The sequence below is a fragment of the Opisthocomus hoazin genome, chromosome 7 (assembly GCF_030867145.1).
Source record: "Opisthocomus hoazin isolate bOpiHoa1 chromosome 7, bOpiHoa1.hap1, whole genome shotgun sequence".
Classification (NCBI taxonomy): domain Eukaryota; kingdom Metazoa; phylum Chordata; class Aves; order Opisthocomiformes; family Opisthocomidae; genus Opisthocomus; species Opisthocomus hoazin.
In genome coordinates this window covers 40,424,395-40,446,956 of record NC_134420.1, presented here as the reverse complement: position 1 = coordinate 40,446,956, position 22,562 = coordinate 40,424,395, and the positions used below count along the sequence as shown (strand labels likewise).

Below are 22,562 nucleotides of genomic sequence, written 5' to 3'. Positions count from 1 at the left end.
TGATTCTGCATGGAAAGCCCACAGGGAAGGGAAAAAGAAGGTAGGGGGTGGACTCAGCTCCCAGCTAAATATAGCAGGAGTACTGTCTAAACGGTACAACTCAACCCCTACTGAATAAAGTGCATACACAAAGTAAATTAATAAAATTTTGCAGGCACAGTCACTGTTATACCATTATACAATAATTATTTGGAATATTTCCATCTATCAATAATGCCATCTGTCCCACCCAATACAAATGGACTACAACCCATCTGGCTTATTTTTTTGTATTGATTACTCTGCTGAATGAGTTAGCAAAAACACTTATAAAATCATCATATTACATGACAGTGTCATTAAAAGATGTGAAGTAAAGAAAAACAGAAGATGAGACTTAATTGGAAAACTGTCAGTTCTTCTTCCAGAAAGTTTTAGCAGTGCTATAAATTTGGGGTTTTTTTGGCTACTTTAAAAGGAAAAAAAGTTCTAAATGCTAACTACTGGATTAGGGAGAAACTGTTCTACCACACAATTGTTACTATTTATGACCACGTATGTTAGAGAAGCTCCCTAAATCTATCTCCTGAAGAGTGTCAAAATGTCCCAAAGCATGCCTGCGAATCACAAAGCAACTGTGGAAGGACTGTAACTTGAAAAATAGGGTGGGGGTAAGCTGCTGATGGCTGGCACTTGCATTTGTTAACTCCAATTATTTTTACTAGGTATTGGTTTTGATTAATTGTTTGCATTATTTGTTTGCATGTTTATTTGTCTTTATGCTATTTTTGCAGCCTCTGTTTTTTCTTTTGATTTTAACCACTGCTTCCCTTAACTATATTTTAATTTCTCCAACAACCACTACTTAACAACAATGAAGACTTATCCATCTACAGAACTTAAATGCTTACCTCGGCTCGCCCACTCTAGATCTGTTCTTACAATCCCCTTTTAGTTTTAAGAAAGGAAATCTCTTTCGTGTACCCTCAAAATGTTGATCAAAGATCTTTTATTTAGCCCAGTGATTTAGTACTTTTTTTTTGAGTGAAACCTCAGTGGGGCTGCTTTCTTATCCTTCCCTCCCCACTGTCTTTTTCTTTCTGCTACAACCTTCCATTCCTCCACCAGATTTCTGTCTCCTCTGTCACCCCAAACAGTTCTTCCAATGACACTGCGACTCCAAGGGACATAGGAAGAAAGAAGAGAGAGGGATAGGGGCTGGACTGCAGCTCTAAGGACACAATTCTTGATGGTTGTTGGTACCTGGAGTTCAGAGACGTAACGCTCGGGATTATACCGGAGGGGTGAGGCTGCAGGGAATGGTGCTGGGAGCACAGATACTGAGCTGCCATCTGGAGTGAGGGAAAACAGGATGACAGCAGTGGAAAATTGTGTAGGAAGCAAGGAATGACGCTGGAATACGGAAAGGACCAGAGGCTGGGTGACTGAAACAGCTTAGAAGTTGCTAAGGGGACCAGCCTGCTTAGTGTTACTTTTTTCTCCCTCTGTTACAATCCCCTCCCATCCTTGATGCTCACTAGAGCCCATCCTCTGGTTATCATTGAAATAATTTGGTTATTCTGAAACATAGTCTATTTATCTTTCTCTTCATAATTCAAGAAGTTTCTAAAAGATAATTGTCACTGTCAGTATGACAAGAAGTGCTCTAAAGTCCAGGTAAGTGTGTCTGACCCTGTGGCCTCAGCTCAAACAAAGCTTTGATCAACTCTCTGGCCGCATCCTGCTCTGAGAAGTAAACCTTTTGTGTTATATAAACACATCCAGAGAAGAAATCTCACACTTCTCTTTATATTTTGTTCTGTTAGGTCTGATTTATTTGTGTCCTAAACAATTTATATAATCCCTTTTGTGCTTTACAGACTACTGACATCAAGTATGTAGAATGATTCAACTGAAGTTGCTGAACAGTACTATTTATGTAGAGGATGTTTACCAGACAACACCGTATGACAGAATGCTAATAATTTTTGGTACTTTAAAAAAAACATCCTTTGGCAGTTCTGATGCATATGATTTAGTCACTTGTTAAATACAAATACCTCAATCTTAATATACCATCATTTTGCTATTAAATACAGAACATTCAACAAACAGAAATGTAGGGTCTAAAACCTGTCTTTAAAACATAATTAAGTTCTATGGTTTATGATGCCTAGTTTACAAGAAACGAGTTCTCAGCTGCATTGTTTTGTTTGCACAAACTCCTTTTTCCATGGATGACAGAAGCAGAACAATTTCAACTGAGACACCATTTGTACTTATTAAGTAATCTGTAAGTTGCTATTGATTCAGGCCTTTGGCCACGGCTTGAAATACAGTTCAAGAATAATAAAATACTTTTGGTTTGGCTGACTTTGTCTACTTGAAGAAAACAGACCATTATTTCATTTCATGGTATCTGATAGAACTGTCTGTAGTAGTTGGGATACCAAAAAAAATAAACAAAACCACACAAGTAAGGGATATGCTACTTAGACTCTTAAATACAGATGTCTTCAGAGTAAAGCTACTGTGTTCTGGCTTCCACACAGAAAGGCAGTGTCTTACAGCATCCAACAGGCTGCTCCAAAGAAAATGTCAAGAGATGTAAAAACTACACTTCCTGTTTTCACCGATTCTATGCAATACGCGAGGTACAACTGTCATACAATTTATCAGTCATTTTACAATATTCTTCCAAATTTCAAACTTTACCATCTTCCTTATTCTGAGAGTAAAGGAACAATTCTGCCAATACTATGCCAGCTATTGTGCTTTTCCTCCAGTACAAAATCTCTATTTCCATTAAGAGGACAATTGTCCTGCCCTGAAGATACAATTCCTCCCTCGGGTTTCTTGTAACAAAAGTGTCTGCTACATCTTTTTTCTGCTTTGCTCTGTACACAGATCCTTACTAATCAAAAAATAGCCTGAGGAAAAATTCAAGTCCTCTGTCTGAGTTTCCTATTGACAAAATTATAGGGAAATTGGAACATCTGGGTCCTAATAACATCTCATTCCCACTGATATTTTCGTTTTTTCCAAAGTATTTTTAGATCATGTTGTGGCACACATTAATTCATCTGCTAATATTTTTTTTCTCTTTCCGATACTGTCATTAGTGAATATGATCTAATAAGCACAGACTAAGACTGATGAACTCCCTCTAGGATTGCTTGATGCTCCTCTAGGATGTTTTTTCTTAAACATTCCTGAAAACTGTTAGGCAGCTAACTCTTCATAGAAGTATGTGTAGGCAGCAATCAATTTTTAAGCCATGGCTTGAACAATTAAAAAGTGACATGGGTGAGGTACTAGCAATAGCCCAAAAGCAAGCCACCTCATTAGTATTTTCCATGTAGTTGAGAAAGTACTACTAAGTCTTCCCAGTAAGTGGGAGAAATAAGAGTCAATAAAGCGTGGCTGATATGTATAACAACTATGGAAGACCTAAAAGATTCTATCTGGAAAAAGGAAAAGTTTCAAAGAACTGGGAAACACCAATCTGCCCTTAAATCATATACATTACAAATAAGAAAGTACGTAGGCTTTGTGGTCATGGTACATGTTACTAACCAGTCACAGAGAAAAAAAATGAATTGAATTCAGATTCATTACACTTGGTCTTGGAGGAGGAGTAAAGAGTATTTAAGAGGGTCCTTTACTAATAAATCAAGGTGGAATGTGTAGGCATATAAGTAAAGCCTACATCTTTACTCAGAAAGACAAGTGCCTAGTGCAGAGACTGAAAGTGAAGGCAAATAGAAAGAAAGTTTCAGATGCATTTTTCCTTCTTCTATGGCAATATTAACATATGCTACGCTTCCAAGCCATATATTTCCCTGAGAAACCATAACAATTAAGTTATATTAAATTACACAGCAATTATGCAGTTACTACACTTTTTTTGTGGAGAAGTTATGTTTTATTTACAAGATTCATGGCCACTACCTTTTCAATGCTTGCAGGGTGTTCCTTGGCTATTTAAGAAAAGTGGTACATACATAATACAAATGATTATGGCATCCTTATACATCACTGTCTAAATTATTATGCGGTTAGAAATAGTCTGGGGTCAACCAACAGACAGGCACGCCCTGATCTGGTCTTAAAAGTTCAGCTGAATAGTAAGCAATAATGAGCAGTAAACTACTAAGCTCAGTTGTCATGACAATATCGCTCTTAAGAAAGAGTGGGGAATAAACCTGAACAGAACAACTCACAGAAAGTTGAAGTAAAATGCCCAGTTCTTATTATGTAAAAATATATGGGCAGAAGTAATTCAAATAAGGCATTGTTCACATTTTTGCTGGAGGAACTGACTGCTCTTTAAGAGTTCTTTAAGAGTTCTTTAACACATTGCTTTGGGGAATTAAGACAAAGTTAGTGATGAATGTAAGTTTCTATTAAGCAATTTTCTTTCTCAATTGTGCACAACCACTTATGAGCCAGAACATAACAGCTCAATCAAACTGTATTGTATCAGCTTCACATGAACCCCTCTGAAATGTACTGAGAAAATTCCGATATTACTACAAGACTTGCAGGAGAAAAGAAGACAACCCAGAAAGAAGAAAATGGATATCACAGCTACCTTTTTACATTCTTTCATTTTCTTCTGCCATATAGAGCGAGCAATAGGAATGTGCTTGCTGTCAGTGACATAGCAGCTGGCTGTGATGACGTGATGGAGTGCAGTCTTCTGGCTCATAGCTTGAAGAACCCGCTCAACATGACGGAGGGAAACTATGGCCTCAGTCCATATGCCACCGCTAACAAGCTGCATCGTACAAGGTACCAGAGCAATCTGTCCAGCACAGTAGAGAACATCTCCAACCTAGAACAAAATCAAAATAAGTAAGATTCTGGGAATATATGGAAGGCAAGAGAAGCACTTTACTCTTTTCCGGGTAGTTTCTTTCAACAATCCTATTCTTTGCCATGATTTGTCACAAATGGAGCAAATCGGCCAGTCTAAAGACAATTTTTGATAGGGATTTAACAACAGCATAAAAACACAACATTGCAATAAACTTTAACCTAACAGTTAATACATGGATGCATATCTCAGCTCAAAACAATAATGTCTGATGTTTCTGTTACAGCTGCTGGATCACACTCATGCTCCAACATGGTTAAGCATGTTCTTGCTTTCTTTTTCTGGGTGATGACGCACACTATCTTTGGTTTAATGCTTTTTTTTAAGTCTTAAAAGTTAAGCTTTGTTTTATGTAAGAATAAATAAGGATGTATAAGTATATGTCTGTAATGTCTTTAGTAAACTAATTTAAAAACACTATAAAAATAATACTTGCAGAACACCTTAAAAGACTGTGTATGAAAAGTCACAATAATCCACCAGAAGGTAAAAGAAAACTGCAGATTGAAAATAAAATGCAAAAGAGTGCTACTTGACCAAAGAGATGGGTTCACCTTTCGAAAATGGAATTAAATGGGTGGCCAGATATACCACCAGTATATGTTTTAAGTTGAGCCGCAATGCAGTTACTTTGGGCTGATTTTCTAAATTCTTCCTGGCAACACACCAAAGACCTACTTTTTTTAACAGCAGCCAGCAAGAGAAACATCTATTCTTAGTATTCAGACATCTCAAAGATTTATTATAAAATCTTAATGTAAATATCAAAACTTTTCATCCTCTTATGCTGCACTTCTCTAGAAAGTCTGTACATTTCCTGATCAGTGAAGCAGTAAATTTTATTCTACATCAAAAGAAAACTAAGTATAGAAGTGGGAAGTAAGGTGGGTGTAAGCAGTTTTGAAGTCAGCACAGGAAACATTTTGCTAGGAGTAAAGAGAGGAAAAATGGACTGTGCAAGGAATCTTTAGGAGGGATTTTGCAGAACTTACTGTATAAACTGTAAAAATTCCTCAGAATTAAGAATAATTAAAAAAGAAATCTGTGTCTTAGAAGACATGGCAATCAAATCATGTGACAGACCCATATGCAACTCCAAATCTGTCCTCATAACTGTCTGTGTCTCACAAAAGACTCACACATGTAACTATTGGAAGAGTATCTTATACAATTTGGCATACAAGTTCTATGATTAGCAGCTGAAGAGGGGGAGGAGGCAGAGAGGAAACATAATATATCAACTGACACCCATCAACTATTAAAATTGTTTAAAATATCTGAAATATTGTTTTGATAATGCTATATATAATCCTGAATTTGGAAAAAATATGCAAGTAATATTTTGGTTTATAGGAACAAATGGTCTTTTTTTTTACAGTGCTATTTTAAAATATGTGCCATTGAACAAGGGAGTCCAGCCAGCTACCAAGTGGCATACTGACAAGATGAGAAACAAATTCAGGAAGATATAATTCAGAGGGGCACAGGTTTTAAAGCAAAGCATTCATTTTCACCTCTGCAAAACGAAATTCATGCATTAGTCAAAAACTCCAATACAGGTAGTTTATACTTCTACAGAAGAAAATCACACTGGCAACATTTCTTCCCTTTTTTCTTGTTGGGCTGCTGGTTTTCCATGTATCACCCATGTTAATTATTAGAAAGACAGAAGAGCTGTTCAACCAGTTCACTTCCTCTATTCTTGAACAGATTGTTTGAGACATAATATGAATACTAATTAAGGATAAAATATCTGTCAGTGTTTTGAAATACGGACCAAGATAGCAGTTTCTTAAAGTATCCTGCATAGTTCTGATACAATTAGCCCCACCGGTCATACGCAAGGTCAAAAAAATCTCTGAAGGATTTGAGCAAAATTGGCACCACTTTTGGCTCAGATTCAGTGGGAATTTTGCAGCGTTCTTTAAAAAACAATTTAAAAAATCCCTCTGTTCCTAACATACTTGTTTGTATCTTAAGACATAATTAACAGAAAAACAGTGTTCCTAACATGTCACCATGTTAATGGAAGGATAGATGCAAGAAGGAAGGAGGGGAAGAGGGTCAAAACACAGCCACAGGTTTGCAGCAACTGCATTTCAAGGGGACTTTATTTCAGATAAGGGAAGGAGGAGGGATGTTCCTCTTCTATTTCCCAGTGAGTTGGTCATGAAAAGCAAAAATAAATAAACAATCAGCAGGGGCAAAGCAGCAAACCAGTACAAACACTGTTGTGCAGATTTCAAGGGGTTGTCTCTAGAACTTTGAAGCATTACACAGAAAATTGTTAGCAGAGTAAAAAGCATTTAAAACAGGGAAGACATCATAATATCTTGTTCACAGTACTGAAATCTTACAACGGGAGATGTCACGATGTATGGTGTCAGTCCTTGTGTTGTGAAAGTGTTCTGCAAAACCCTGCCAGAACCTTGCAACAGTTTATCTTTATGGAGCATCTACAAGGACAACAGAAGATCTTTCAGGCTATTGATTCACAGTGTATCAAGTCTAGAGGACTGGCATATCCAGCAAACTCAGGACAGAAACAAAACTACAATATCACGGATGTGTATTTACGCACTAGATGTCTCAAGCTTATACTGATGATTTAATTTTCACTGCAGCCCATACACATATTTCCAGTGCTAAAATTTCATTAAAGATTTGACAAACCAAAAATAAAAAAACTTGTACTGTTAAGACACTCACTTGTACCAATTTATTTCCAATATCGCTCCACAGCAGTAAGGAGTTTACAAATGGGGCCTCACGCGATCCCACATCTTTTGTTTCTTTTTCCATTTGTATCACTTCAAGTTAAATAAAAGGTGAGTCTTCATAAGCTAACATAATAGTTTAGCAGTTGTTTTGCTCAGTTAACACAGCTGTAAATAATCAAGGGAATTCAGTGGACAAGGAGAACCTCAGAGTACACAATCCATACTCTACCAGATAGGAATGCTAAGCTCTTATTTGAGAATTACTGCTTTTCATAGTGTAGATGTGCTGCAGGAATTAAGTATAATATAGAGCAAGATCACAGCTAATACAGAAGGAAGACAGTATAGTAGCAAATTATTATTTTATTTCACCTTTTTTTTTTAGCTGCATTCAGGTTTTAGGAAAGCACGTACAGTACCATGGAAAGGAAAAGTCAGAAGAACGCCTGGTGGCACTTTGAACTGTTCTATCCCATGAACACATTTTAAACAGTATTGTAAGTTACCAAAAGGGCACAACTCACCTCCCACAAAACATAATTCAGGAAAAAATACAATGAAAAAACTAGAATTTCTTGGACATAAGGACAAAGTTAAGCTGCTAATTAGCAAAAGAAAGCTATAATTATTGCTACTTAAAAAGAAACAGAAGTAACAGGATACCTATAGATTTGGACTAAGTTGTTTTTTTTTAATTAAAGGCCAACAGCAGCTATGGAAACTCTATGGAACTTTTCCTGCTGGTGTTGTTAAAACATGCCAGCAATTAACTGGCATAATACAAAACCTGCAGAGAATTTCTAATGGAGACATTTCAACCATTCACCCACAGATATTTAGGCCAATGTTAATAGTTGCATCATATGAACAAACGCATGTTTCTTGGAAAGGATGGAGTCAATATGCAATCAGCCAAATCTTCGTTAGGAATGCAGTTTGGTGTCTGAGTGACTGCTGCCCTTTAACAGGTCAGGGTGCACAAAAGATTCAGTGACCCCCTGACCTAACAGTGAAATAACCCACCATTATGTTCAGTCAATGTAAATAAGCATAACTGACAACGTGCTAATAGGCTGCCTCTGGTCAGCCAGGTGTACCTCTGACCTTAATGAAGACCTAAATCAATTAATACTCCAGGCAATAAAGACCCCTGGCTGATTAAGTTAGATAGAAATCATCTTTTCTAACGGGATTAAGCTGTAAGGTGGTGAACTTTTTATTTAATATATGATAATCCTTTCTTCCTAGGGCCCTCTTATTTTAGCTAATGATGGTAAAATTGCTTTTTGCAATGTGAAATCTTTTATTCAACTACCTAGTGTGAATAAAGTTTTAAAGGTCCTGTTTAGACAACAATAACTGAAAAGCTTTGAGTTCACACTATGAACACAAATTGTATCTGACTAATGTCGTTTTAATACACCACAACCTTCAATATGATTCATATGTGTTTCTTGAACTGTTACAAATTTGTACTCTAAAAATTCCATAAATTTGTTAAACATACATAGTTTAGTTTGAAACAGGCTTTCTTTTGAGAAAATGTGTAGAGTTATCAGTAGCTAAAAGATGAAGGATATATTCCTAAATGAAAAATAAAAAAAAGGTTATGATTATCTTTGACTAAAAAAAATTTGACACTTGTAAGAATCTACATATAACTTAGTAAAATGCTTGTATATCACACCCAAAACTCCAGAACGTCCCTTTAAATAAAATAATACTTTTGCCTAGTTAGGTCAAAAAAGTATAATTAATCAACAGCATATTTTTGTTTATCTTACTGAAATAACTGTAACGTTTCCACAATTTTCAGAGATTTATAACCCAGTTTTCAAATGCTGTGACTCCAGATTGCTAATCCTCATTTTGGGATGGAGCTTCATATGTTTCAAAATGATTACAAGACACTCATCTTTTTGCATTGTTCTCCACTACTAAAGTTTATTTTATGACAGTGTGATTTAAATTTTTCTCTTTGAACTTATATATTTGTGGGTTGAAAATTCACAGGACTCAAATAAAACACTGCAATTTCATGGATGCTAAACTAGGCTGTCTAATTGTTTTTTATCTGCAGTTTAGCAAAATAAAGATACACCATCCCACAAAGTCATATTTGACACTGAGCACAGTTTCTTAATGCTATCAACACACCTAAAAATTTTGTGCATTTCCTAATTGGAAATTATACCAAAGAGAAGTATCACATCATGCAGTATGCATACCCTGAGCAGCACAAAAACTTGCAGTTCATTAAAAAGGCTACTAACTCAACAATGCATCTGAAGAAGCCGCAATATTAATGTTACAAATACCAAATCAACTTCAAAAAACTACATTCAAAAACCTTCTATTCCTACTTGCTGCTGCCCAACTGTAAACACTTCTACAATCCTCTAAAAATCAAATAATTCAAAATGAGTCTTTCGACTGTGCTGGATTTAGAGCAGGCAATCTCACATCATACATTCCCGAAGGTCAGTAGTACCCTGAAGTTTAACAAAATGCTATATGCACTGATTTGAGAGGGGCAATCAGGTCAGAAAGCTTAAGAGAAGACAAGATCAAAGTTTCATGTTCAGAACAATTTTTTTAAAAATGAAATTTTAATATTTGTGTACATATTTCTGGCAGTGTGTTGGTTATATTTAAATCTTGATCAATGCCAAAAAAGTTTTATTCTGCTCTACAACTGATGGATATAAAAACCACACACTTCTGATTTACAGAAGACAAAGATTCAGAAACTGAAATTTTCACAAAAAAACCACCCCAAAAGCTGTCATTCACATTCTATGGGAGTACAAGACACAAAACAAAAATAAACCTAGCTTTTAAAGTCAGCAACTGTAGTTATAAACATCTAGGAAATGTTCCAATAAAGTGGGTGAAAAAGGCCTGCCATCTAATACATCCATGTGGGCATGACAGTTAGTCTGAATTCTTTTCCAGGACTCTTGTTTTGGTCCACTTGGAATCTCAAAAACACAGAGAGGAAATAAAAAAAATGGAGGTAAAATATTCCTTCCTTACTGTGCATATTTCGGCCAATGCCCTGTACTAGCACACAGGGTACATATTGTTCCTTTATGGAAATTACAGAGGCAGTTCAAAGACTCGATCGCCATAGTGGATAAACTATTCTCCACATCCTAAAGGATGTTTTTTCCTAAACAGAAAATGAGCAGCCTTCCTGCTTGAAAATCAGCAAGCTAACAAGAGTATTATTCTTTTATGTACTTCCTCACTGGGACAGTGGAATTCTAGTATTGAGTCTATTAATCTGTCACCTTTTACAAAGCCTACCATTTCCTCTCAAGTTTTTGAAAAAAATCACAAGTTCTCACACAACCACATTAGCAAAATCTGCCAACTGTGAAAAATTGCAGAACACTCAGCTTTATGAACATACCTTATCTAAAAGATGGAGTAATCCCTCCAAACTGATTATCATTTACTCATTTCTTATTCATATCACTTTAATGAAGACGCCAAACCGAAAAAAAAAAGAAAGAACTAAGATTAGTCTATTCTACAACAACTGGGGTTGGGATGGTGAATGAGAGACTTGATAAAATCAGTATCTACCAAGAAAAGTAAAGGCATATTCAGGGTCTAGAAAAACAAGGTGAAAAGGATTAGGATCTAAAAGTGTAAAGCGATGAAAATGTAGTAATAAGACTGTTGCACAATGGATACCACATTTTTAGAAAACACACATTATGTCCACCACAGTTGACTGTGTTTCTTAATTAATTACATATGCATCGATAAGGGAGGATAATGGCTGTAATTCATCTGGATTCTTAAAATATCTGATACAGCATATCTGGAAATTATTTTTAACTCTCCTAATTATAATGTTGTTAACTAGCTGATAGTCTGTAAGGAGAGAGTAATGAAAATGCCAATGTACTGACATGGGGTGCCGTAGGGATTGGTATTAGACCTGATTTTGTTTAACATCTTCATTAAGTCAATGGAAGCAGAGATTAACAGCATGGTAATGAAACCCATGGAGGATACTAAATTAGAATGTGCACCAGTAGAAATAATAAAAATGAACACACATGGGTTTGAAATAAAGGCAGGAAATAAGAAAATGATACTTAACTTACGAGAAATGAAAACTCATGCCAGAACATATAGCAATAATATTCTGAAATAGATACCCGTAACAAGGGAGAAAACTTGACTGCAGAAGTGCTGAACAGTGTATATTAAATCATAACTACTCTTTACTAGAAGCAAGTTCAGTATAGCACAAAAGAAGATATAGTCTCTGTTCTCATGAATCAGGTCTAATTTATCAGATCTACCAAATACTTGTTCCAGGATAAATAACACCTACCCTTGGCTAATGAAATAGTGAAAGTTTCTAAAATGTCAGAAACTGGTACCACACCCTTTAGGAAAGGTATGATTTCCATATTTCAAAATGAATGCTGTAAAAGATCAGGTGATATCAAAGTTTCAGATTATTATTCAGAACTCGTTAAGTACTTTTTCCCGTAAGTTTTCACATTTCATCATTAACACTGATTTTCACTTTATAGGCTAGCATAGATGCATTCAAAGTATGAAAAGCATTTTAACCTGCCAGGGTGAATTTATAAAAAATACCTCCCCTTTTTTTCCCCCCCCTCCATTAAATGGAAAATGTCTAAACCTTTCATGAGGCTACATAAGCATTCATTTGGGGTTCCCACACAGTTCATTTGTAGTTTTGCTATTTATGACTATTATCCTAAATTTATTCTGATACGGATAGCTTTATAATATATCAGCATTCTTTCTTTGTCAGTTCTGTATCTATATTAAAAAAAAAAAAAGATATAGCTAGAACGTTCACATGACATTCCTCCCTCCTTGATTTCTACATTTTTCTCTATCTGCGCTTACAGTTCTAGGGAACTGGAGAGAATATAAAATAAAAGTGAGAGGTTATAACACAATTATATCTAGACATGTGATATCTAAAGGAAGATAAAGAAAAAAGATAAAGTGATGTGATATCCTTATATACTATATGTGTTTGTATTACAGATTTTGTCTCTACTTGTACCCTTAAACATGTAATCCACTCAGAAAGGAATCTCGTAATATCCTTCCCACATTAGCTGAAGTTTCTACTGAGAATGTCCACTTACAGCAAACTAAATCATCAGTTAAACCATCACTGCAGTGATAAAGCAGTCCAAGAAGGCACAGTACAAATTTCTAGTTTGGAGCTTCCACTAACAAGAAGAGTGCTACTGCTTAAGGCTATACCACTGTTCTGGAATACAGCATCCAAGGAGTATCAAGATTGTAGTCATAAAAGCCTAGGAAGAGTGAGTTGGTTTCTTTCCATTCCTACCTGTCTTTACAATCCTTAGTCATGCCAACTGTCGAATAGATTAGTGTGATTATAAACAGAAGAGGGACAGCTAGGCAGAGAAAATACTCTGTATTGAAAGGTGAAAGCTGTTCATCACACGGCAGTAATTCACAGTGTATGAAACACATTAACACCATGACATTCTATTCTTACAGAAAAGATTTCATTTCCAGCCATCACTTGGCTAAATATTCTTGCTCAAAATATGCTTTTCATGAATGTCACTGGCTACTTTAAGATACTAGTTTGTGATAACTAGGAGACAGGAAAGAAGTAGTTCCATAAAACGAAGAATTAGTTAACTGAAAACAGTTAACTGTAGTAACAGTATTGCTAAGCTAAAAGTGATCGTTCTCATTCTAGCCATATAGCGTGGTTTTGTATTTTACCTATCCTCTATGCATACCCAGTCTCACAGGGATTTTACTTATATCTATGACTACCTAAATAATAGTAAATGTTAAAACACTTTAATGTATGTCAAAGATTATTTAGTGCAGAAGTCCAATTTATAACAGACGTACCCACTGCCTCCCAGTGGAAATGAAAAGAGACTTCTTCGTGCAACTAGACGTACAGGTACAGTATACATAATAGTAACGCATACAGAATATAACATACACTATATATAGTATTTATCACAGTCTTCTACCTATTTATTCATATTGCAGTGATAATACTTTCTCAGATAATAGAATACCTTTCTCTAGGGACCCAACTTCCAATGCAAAAATGTAAGTGAAGTTCTGATTATACTTATGGAAACTGACACTTGTAACAAAGATCCACCCATATACTTAATATTCATGGCCAAACTAATGTCACATTATCTTTCCTGCATCATCATTTAAACCAAACTTCGCAGAGAGATGAGTCTGGGTATTAGGAATCCCATGGTATCAGTGGCAAAATCCTGCGAAATCCAGCAGCAGAGTCCGTATTTAAAACTTTGTGTTCTGAGCAGCAATATATGTGACCCAATCTATAAATTTAAAGAATTTCTAATTTCACAGTGACAATGTATTATACATTCTCATGTATAATCAGAAATACAATGTTCATGAAGTGCAATCCAAGAAACAAAAAGCATTAGGAAAGTAATGCCCTTGTTGCATGCATGCATGCAATTGCCTATCCAAAAATCTAAATATTCCTAACAGTTAGAATAAAACAAAATTAATGGAAATTAGAGAAAGACAGCAAGAATCTCAGAAATATACTACATATGCTCATTCAAACACATTTTCACAAATTTTATTTGTTGTACACTTAAACACTGACCTTTCATCAGAACTGCAGTGTGGAAAACATCCCTACCTAAAATACCATGAAATTCCTAAATGTGCATTCAGGCAGATACTACTATGTACCTTTCAGAGGGCAGATTTTCTCTTAGATCAGAAGGACTTCATGACAAGAAGTTACCTATTGACCAAGTAGTTATTTTTATGATTTAAAAGTCAAGTCTCTGTAACAAATTATATTTAAATTCTGAGTTATAATTGGGCTGTAACTGTATTATAGTCTGTGCTGTAATGCCTATTGAGTATGGAGTTAAAATCTTGCATTATACATTCATTTATTTGGTTTTTTTTTGTCCTGTAATACTTATATTCACAGAATTTTCTAGATGGTTTAAAAGGATAAAAGTTGGGAAGTGGAAATTGCAGTATATTGACAGTATATTAGTAACTGATGGATTTTTAATAAAATACTAATCTTATGTTCTGCCAACCAAGCAGCAATCATGTTTCTACCCATCTTACATCACAAAGGGAGGTCAAGAACCACTGCTTGCAAACTTGCCATGTACTTAGCCCTTTTTGTTTGCATTATTAATAGAAGTAGTTATTTTGGTTAGTAAAAACAAATCGCAGAGCCAAGCCTTCTGATATAAAAATGGCTACAAAGCAAAATGTTGAAACTAAAAGGTGGTAAATAAGAGGAAGGGAGGGGCAGAATGCAGTAAGGAATAACCCACCAATTAGGTTAATCAGCTGCGGTATTGCCAAGATCCAGGTTCAAATCCCTTCATTGGTATTTGTCTCTTGCCCGGCAACAGCAATGCTGTTGCAGCAATGGGCAGTCCAGGAAGCACATCTCTCAGTGTCTTCCACTGGAATTGTTCCGATTTGTTTAAATAAACTCAAGTTCTTGGACCAAGACTTTATTCTTCTTCTTGATGAGTGTTTTAGTCAGTATGCTAGAAGTTACTATAGGATGGAAAGATCTCTGTGACAAACAGGATCTGAAAAAGCTTTACAATGAATATTAAATCAAAATTTATAGATTCACAATTATGATTTCCACCTTGATAATGCAACATTATCCAAAAAGAAATGACCTACTAAAATTACAAGTATTCCAAACTGCTATGAGATGGCCATTTTTATTTTCTAGCTTTTTGAAATACTAAGCATTTAGCAAATGAAAGATGCCTAACATAGAATAAGCCTTACACTGCAGAACATTTAGACCATGATGATGTTGTACGAAAACTATTTTGTAAAATATTTAGGCTACTTCAGTGAGATGACAAATTGGAAAACATGTAGGGAAGGTAGATTCAATTACATTTTAGAAAAAAAATAAAAATATTTACAGAAGCCTAATGTGAATGTGAGGTGATCAAAAGTTCTCTTTGAAGCAGAACAGTTAAAACTTACTTAAGCACAGAAATGGTGAATTAGAAACAATATCAATGACGTTACTATCAGAAAATCTTTGAACTCTTTATTTGAATTTCATAAATAACCAACAGAGTACCTCTTCAAAAACAGAGGCTGTATCAAAGTCTAAAAATTATGTTGAGAACAATTTAAATATCTAACTTTGTTTGTTGAGCTTCCGAAAATTAAAGGTGCTTCACTGAATATATGACATTGTATGACAATACGAATGTCTAACCTATTGCTCTTTCAGCCTAATGGAAAGAGCTTCTAATTGTCAGCTAAACAGTGCAGCATATTTGAAAAATACACAAAAATGCCAAAATTTCCAGTGATGGAAACTGTCTTGTATAAATTTTACATTGTGTTTACACGACACATAAGATTGAAGTTGCGTGACTTGACTGTTCATCTATCAGCTTTAAGTAACGCTTTAGGGTTTTGGGAAAAGACTGGGTTTTGTTGTTAAAAAAGTTTGGCCTAAATTCAATCAGCAAGAATTATTTATTATGAAGTCCGGTGAAGTATAGTTAACACACAGCATCTTTAAATGTGTGATTCCAAAGTTTGCATTTAGCAGTACAATTGTTCCGAGCATTTAACTCCGAACCTCAGGGTTTCTGCCATTTAGGCCGGAAGGAGTTAAAACTTAGAGCTCTTCAACAGAAAAACAATTCTGTGTTTTTGCAGAAAAATATCACATGTTGACAGTGAATAATTAAATGCTCAAACCAAAGAGAAATGAACCAGTTCTGTGATGTATGTTTTGAACTTCTAATAGCTAGTCTGATTCTTCGGAATAACAGCTGTGTTAGAATCTGGAAGGACACTAACGGGGAATGAAGAAAAGTATGAAAGAATAATGCATGTAATATGAACAAAGGTGGAGAAACAGATTAATTTCAACTGATATTTTTATTTGCTGTTTGCAATGATAACCCACAGTGTCATGGACATTTATGTAAAGGAATGTTATTCGTTGTACACTCTGACCTTGTAAAGTGATATAAGGCTTTGATTTTGTGCATAATTTAGCAGAAGAAGAAATTGCACCTTGCAGGACAGGGCCCTGGATGCAGAACATGATAATGGTGAAATTAAAATGAAATAAGCCCTTTAAAAGACCATCAAAGAACAATAAATCAGCTCAACACCTTCCCTAACACAGGAAGCTGAGAGTTAATCAGTGTACCCAATTTTAATTTTTTTTAAAAGGAGGAATAAATCTGCTATAGCGAGCTGGTTTGATAGACCTTTGAAGGTCTTCAAAACTCTTACTGATATGTTATTCTCTAAAAAATATTCCCATAATTCTCCTGTCTCCCATCATTCCTTGCCTCGAGATTCATCTGTCAACTTTGATGCATCTTTTAAAGTACCCCTCCAAGTCTAAAAACCATGACTACAGCCCACAGAAGAGAACTCTTTGCTTTGAAACTATCTGATCAATCAGAAGATCATTTACCTGCAAGCATTATTTGGTGAAGCTAAAGCGGCACATCAACCAGCAGCATCTGAAGGCTGAGGCAGCAAAACGTCAACAACAAATTGTCATTGGCATTCCATTTATGAACCTTCAAACAGCATCAGATCTTTTCCATGGGAAACCAGATCAGGTCAGACTGGAGCTGAATATTTCTTAACAAGCTAACCATCAAAAGAACTTACGTTTTGAATAAAAAGGCTATCATTTGTTGATTTGAATATCAAAGGGATCCACTGCAAACTCCCAGTCTAGAAAAACCTCCCTAAGCTACACCAGACAGGTGTTTAATAATCTATTATTAAGGCACTATTTTAGGTTACTCAGAATCATAAAAAATAGCTGTAACTGTGAAGCTGCAAATGGTACTGCACAAAGAAATGAATGCTATTAACATACTATTAACAATTCAAAAGAATGAGTTGACATACCAATCAAACTTGTTAATTGACTGTCAATGGCCTGTCCCTGAATATACAACATGACTGCATTATATATTTCAAATGCTGACAGGAAGACAGTTTCATTTGCATTAACTTCATAAACTGATCAACAACCAAACTGCCACATACATTTATAATAGGAAGCTGAATCATTTCAATATTCATGCAGCTCTGTAACTGTAAATTAGGTGCTGGCAAACAATACAACACTGTACATACTCTAAAATATCCTAAATTTCTCTGACCTACTTTCTTTTTTATTTTAAAAGAGCAGTGGAGAAAAGTTGTCTCTTACAGAGACGATTATTACTTTAATTTATGGTTCATGCCTTAGGCAAAATTTGTTTGCAACCTAGTTTTCAACCATAGTTTATAACTCTACTCTAGATGCATAACTGGTCCGCAATATATGAGGCACGCAAGGTGATGTAAAATTTTTCTTGCTTTAGTTCTGTGAAGTGTAAATACCATTAAAATACAGAGTAAATCTGTAAAAAAAGTGAATGAAAATCTGTACTATTTCCCTGCTATGACACAAAGCAGATGTCAGCACTGAAACCACTGAAACTTTCTAATTAGACATTGAAACATGTCATTTCAAGTGGAAAGTATTGTTCTTCCACTTCCTTCTCTATGTCCTAGAATTTATTGCCCTCAGAGGTCCTGTCTATATAAAGTGAGTTTCCTAAAAATATCTCCTAATTACACCCATTCAGTTTCACTGGGATTGACAGTGATAGCAGCTGAAATGGCTGTGATAGTGCTGCCATTTTAGCCAAATGGTTAGTCAGACACACTCTGAGCAAAGTCACAAATCACAGGAGTTGAGAGCAGAAGTGCTTGTGGCTCTTCTATATTTCTGCACATATTTATCAATCCAGTGGAAATGACCAAGGGCTGATAATAGCAGGAAAATGACAGAAAGAATTCCCAAGAAAAGACACAGGCCAACATTCTTCACTTTTCCCATTTAGGATCTGCTCCTGCAACGTTTACTATCTTGTACTTCTGCTTACTGAAAAACACAGTTCCATAAAAAATAACAGAGAAGTCTTCAAATGTTGTCATTAACAACTCTGTGTATCAGTATCTATTCATACGGTTTAACCATACAGGGTAGACAGGAAAGAGGAAATTTGTTTTTACTTATTTATGAAGTGCTATAGGCATATTTGTCACTGTTCATATAGAAATAATAATACCTCAGTCACTTTGAGAATCGGAGGAATGAAGCTAAGTGGAAATGTCGCGAATGAGGATTAAGTCATGCAGGGTCTGGAAGTGTTCCACTGAAGGCTAAGTAGTAATTGATCAAAAATTCTTAAGTTGTCAGGTCAGTCACATTCCCTCTGCATCTGTATGACCCAGAGGAAGTATAAGCAAGTTTTAAATGTTTCAGCTGTAAACGCACATTGTCTTCTTTCCCCCTCTTTTATTATTACTACTCTCATCTTGTCATTCCAGCAGTCACTTCCCTGGCTTTAAAGTTATTGCAAGAGCCTAGCACTATACACTAGCATAACCATACAGGTATCACATAAACGTCCAATAAATCTGCAGTCAGGACAATCTTCTCCTGCATTTCCTTTCACATAAAGCATATCAGAGGACAATTTCTCTGAGCTGCTATATTTCAGACTTTACTATTTGTAGTACAGATGTAAGACTGAGAAGCAAAAAATATTCACATTTATTGTTCTAGCAACTGCAATTGAAGAGTAGAAAGACTAACAAATAGAAATATAAAACCTTCAGAAAAGCTGAATATAGAGGAGCCACTAGGGTGATGGTAGTCCCAAATCATCCTAACTGATAATCATGAAAGATTAGTTATACTACAAACTAGATATTAGCTTTGATATCTTCCCTGAAGTATAAGCTGAGTAACTGTCATGCTGAATAACATCATACGATGGGTACTGCTAAGTTCTTACACTGACAAAACAGGCATCATTAAAGCTTCAACATTCTTTCAGGTAATCAATGCAATATAAGCAGTATGTGATTAAAAGCATTTAAGACATGAAAAGCGTCAAGGTAAAGAACAGCACATTACTCAAAGGATGTAGTGTCTACAAAACCAGCCATCTTAGGAGGAGCTGGTCATTCATTACTGGTGTTAATAGCAACACAACTGCAGAGAATTTATTAATTTACGCTCCAAGATTTATAAACTTTGATCATAAAATATATACATGTATACAGCTGAAATATATGCACATATACCTATTACTGTAACAGAAACGATGTCACTTATGTTTCAAAAAGACAATTAATTTTAAGAAATTGCATTTTTTTTGCACTGCTTCAAAATTTACATTTTGAATAGTCACTTTCTAACACACATTTTCAATGAAGTTTTCACTATTTTAGCTGAAATCTTCTTGACTGTCAATAGCCTGTGGCCAGCACAGTTTTTGTAGGTGGGGATAAAAACTCCTGTCCTTGGGAAGAATGAAACTTTCTATCATGCAGATGAATTCCCATGCATGTGCGAAATCGTGCTTTCTTGGAGATCAGCATGAGACTAGAGAATTAAACTGGACACAAAACTTGATTATCACAGAACTCATTATCTTTTAATTGGGAGACAGGCTTCTCAAACGTCACTGTCTTAAGAAAGCTCACAAAACATTATGGACATTTTATAAGACAAAAAGGATGAAGTCAAACACTTCCAAGCAGTACAGAGCTGCACATAGACTGTTTGTTTTGGATGAAAATGTTGACTACAAGGAATGCGTAACCAGTGCTTTTGCTGAATGCGTTACTGTCAGTTGCTCGGTGATTAATGGCAAGCTCAGGACTTGTATTATGCTGTACTGAAGAGGTATAAAGGTTCAAGAAACCAATCCCACTCCAAGTTCACAACTGAACAATGAGCAGCTTAGCACAAACTTGCCGGTATTTGCTAATTTTTTACAGAAAAATGGAGATGAACAAATAAAAAATTTATTGTAACTTACTGAGAAAATATTCAGTGGATTAGACACCTAATAAAAATATTCTACCTTGCATTGTAGTCCTGTTTCCATTCCCACAGAAGAAACATAATTTTGAGATCTGCTTTAGTCTGAATCGCTATTCTAGTTCTTAAAAATACAGTAAATAAAAATTTAAAGGGTTCGCCCAGCTGGATTGAAAAGAAGACAATATTACAGGCATAAGGTGTTGCATATTCCTGAGCATTTGTGCAATATCAGTGCTAATTCTGTGGGGGAAAGTACAACAATATTAGCATTGGCTTATACTTACTTCTTGCATACAGGTGCCAAGGAGAATAAAAGGGGAAAATGAAGCAATTCCATAAATGTAGAATATGCCTTGTATTAAACATCTAGTTCTAACATTAATGAAATTATTGAGAAACTGTAGGAGTAGCCTAACAAGGAAGCTAATTTCTTACTGATTGCAACTTTAGCTTTAGTATTACCATACAGTGAGATACATCTACGAATACTAACATATACGTAGTATTTACCTATCCGAGATGAAAACTTAAGCACTGATCGGGAAATACCAAAAATCAGGATACATATGGAAATGTTATGTATATTTCATTTTAAGTGAAATATACATGCATTTACATTAAAAATGTAGATTTATATTTAAGAAGATAAACCTGAACTTATTTGCAGGATGTTCAGAATTATGAAAACCACATTAAAACGATCAGCATTAACAGACTTTTGCAATGCTTTATTCCTTTACTTTAATGTTAGAATTTTTGCTTTTCAAGAAAGCCGTTGCTTTCTTGATATTCCTTTCCAATTCCTATATTTAATCTTCTAAGTCTGTAAAGGGATTTTTCCTGACAGGAGTTATAAAAAGGCAAATTTAGTTTCTACCTGCAGTCACCTCTTATTTACATTATGTGAATCTGTAACACATTTCCTGCTGAAGACTGCAACTCACTGCATAGGTAACGTGATTTATAAATTTCTTCTGAAATGTGCTCAACAATTATGGGAAGCAAACAAACATATTTTAGTTTAGGAATTTTTTTTCTTAATTTCTCAGGCATTTAAAGAATAAAGTTGAGAGAATGAATGCTTTGTAACCACAGAAAACCCACCCTCATCCAGGCTTTACCTAATGTCTATATTTCGTTTATAGAATGCAAATTTATTGCTCCCTTTTCAGAATTTAGGACATTCATAACCTTGCAGTTTTGTTACTGTTACACAGAAGAAAGCTGGAACTTCACACAATGTGAGCTACAGACAGACTTGACTGAGATTCTTCAGGCACTTCTCATACACAGAATAAGATCTGACAGATCCATTCACATGAGGGAAAGGCCCAGAAAGAAAATGCTTGGCGAATGTTTAGCAATATATCCCTTTAAGGAATATTCAAACCCTTTCCATCCCACTAGCAGAAGACTGCTGCTACTGTCTCCAGAGGACTCAGTCCCACATAAACTTATCTTTCTATAAATCTTTCATTTTAACTTCACGTGCTCTCTGTCCAAGGGCTGAGATCAATCTAGTAACTCCAGAAATTATATACATTTGATAACATTTGTCAAAGTCCAATTAACATGACTAAAATACACTTACATACCAAGAAAATTATAACAAAGTTAAACCAGCAGGACATTAAATCAAGTGTGTCTCAACTGAGCGTTTGTCACAGAACACTTGCAACATTTGTAAGCCACATTAGTTGCAAGACCCCAACGTGACAAAGTAAATAAAACATTTTTCACTAATACAGTTGCAGTTAGTGCTAATATATTATTTACTGCACTCATCCCAGCCTTCACAGGAATCCCATCCTTTTCAATTGTCATTATCATAATATCCCCTTTCCAGAGCAGCAGGATACTGGCATGGATGTAGAGAAGTAAACAGACTTCTCTTCTGCTGATGGATCACTCTCAACATTGCCAGTCTTATTTATTGGGTATTCGACCTTGATATGGGCAGTCCTCAGGTTGCCCCTTAATGACAGAAAAAATCTTATTAACAATTTAGGGCTTTTAATGCTCAGTTTTCCAGGGC

The 22,562-nt window shown here is 35.4% G+C and overlaps 1 protein-coding gene across 10 annotated transcripts in view; it reads right to left on the bottom strand.

Annotated features, from left to right (window-relative positions):
• Positions 1-22,562, bottom strand: part of DPH6 (diphthamine biosynthesis 6) — a 239,179-nt gene that overhangs the window by 70,565 nt on the left and 146,052 nt on the right. For all 10 annotated transcript variants that reach the window (XR_012764649.1, XR_012764646.1, XR_012764645.1 and 7 more), the window contains exon 13: positions 4,574-4,816. Coding sequence is in view for 5 of the 10 variants with exons in the window: in XM_075427387.1 (XP_075283502.1) it covers positions 4,574-4,816 (243 nt within the window). In the remaining 5 variants the exon portion in view is untranslated. The remainder of the gene's footprint in view (positions 1-4,573; positions 4,817-22,562) is intronic.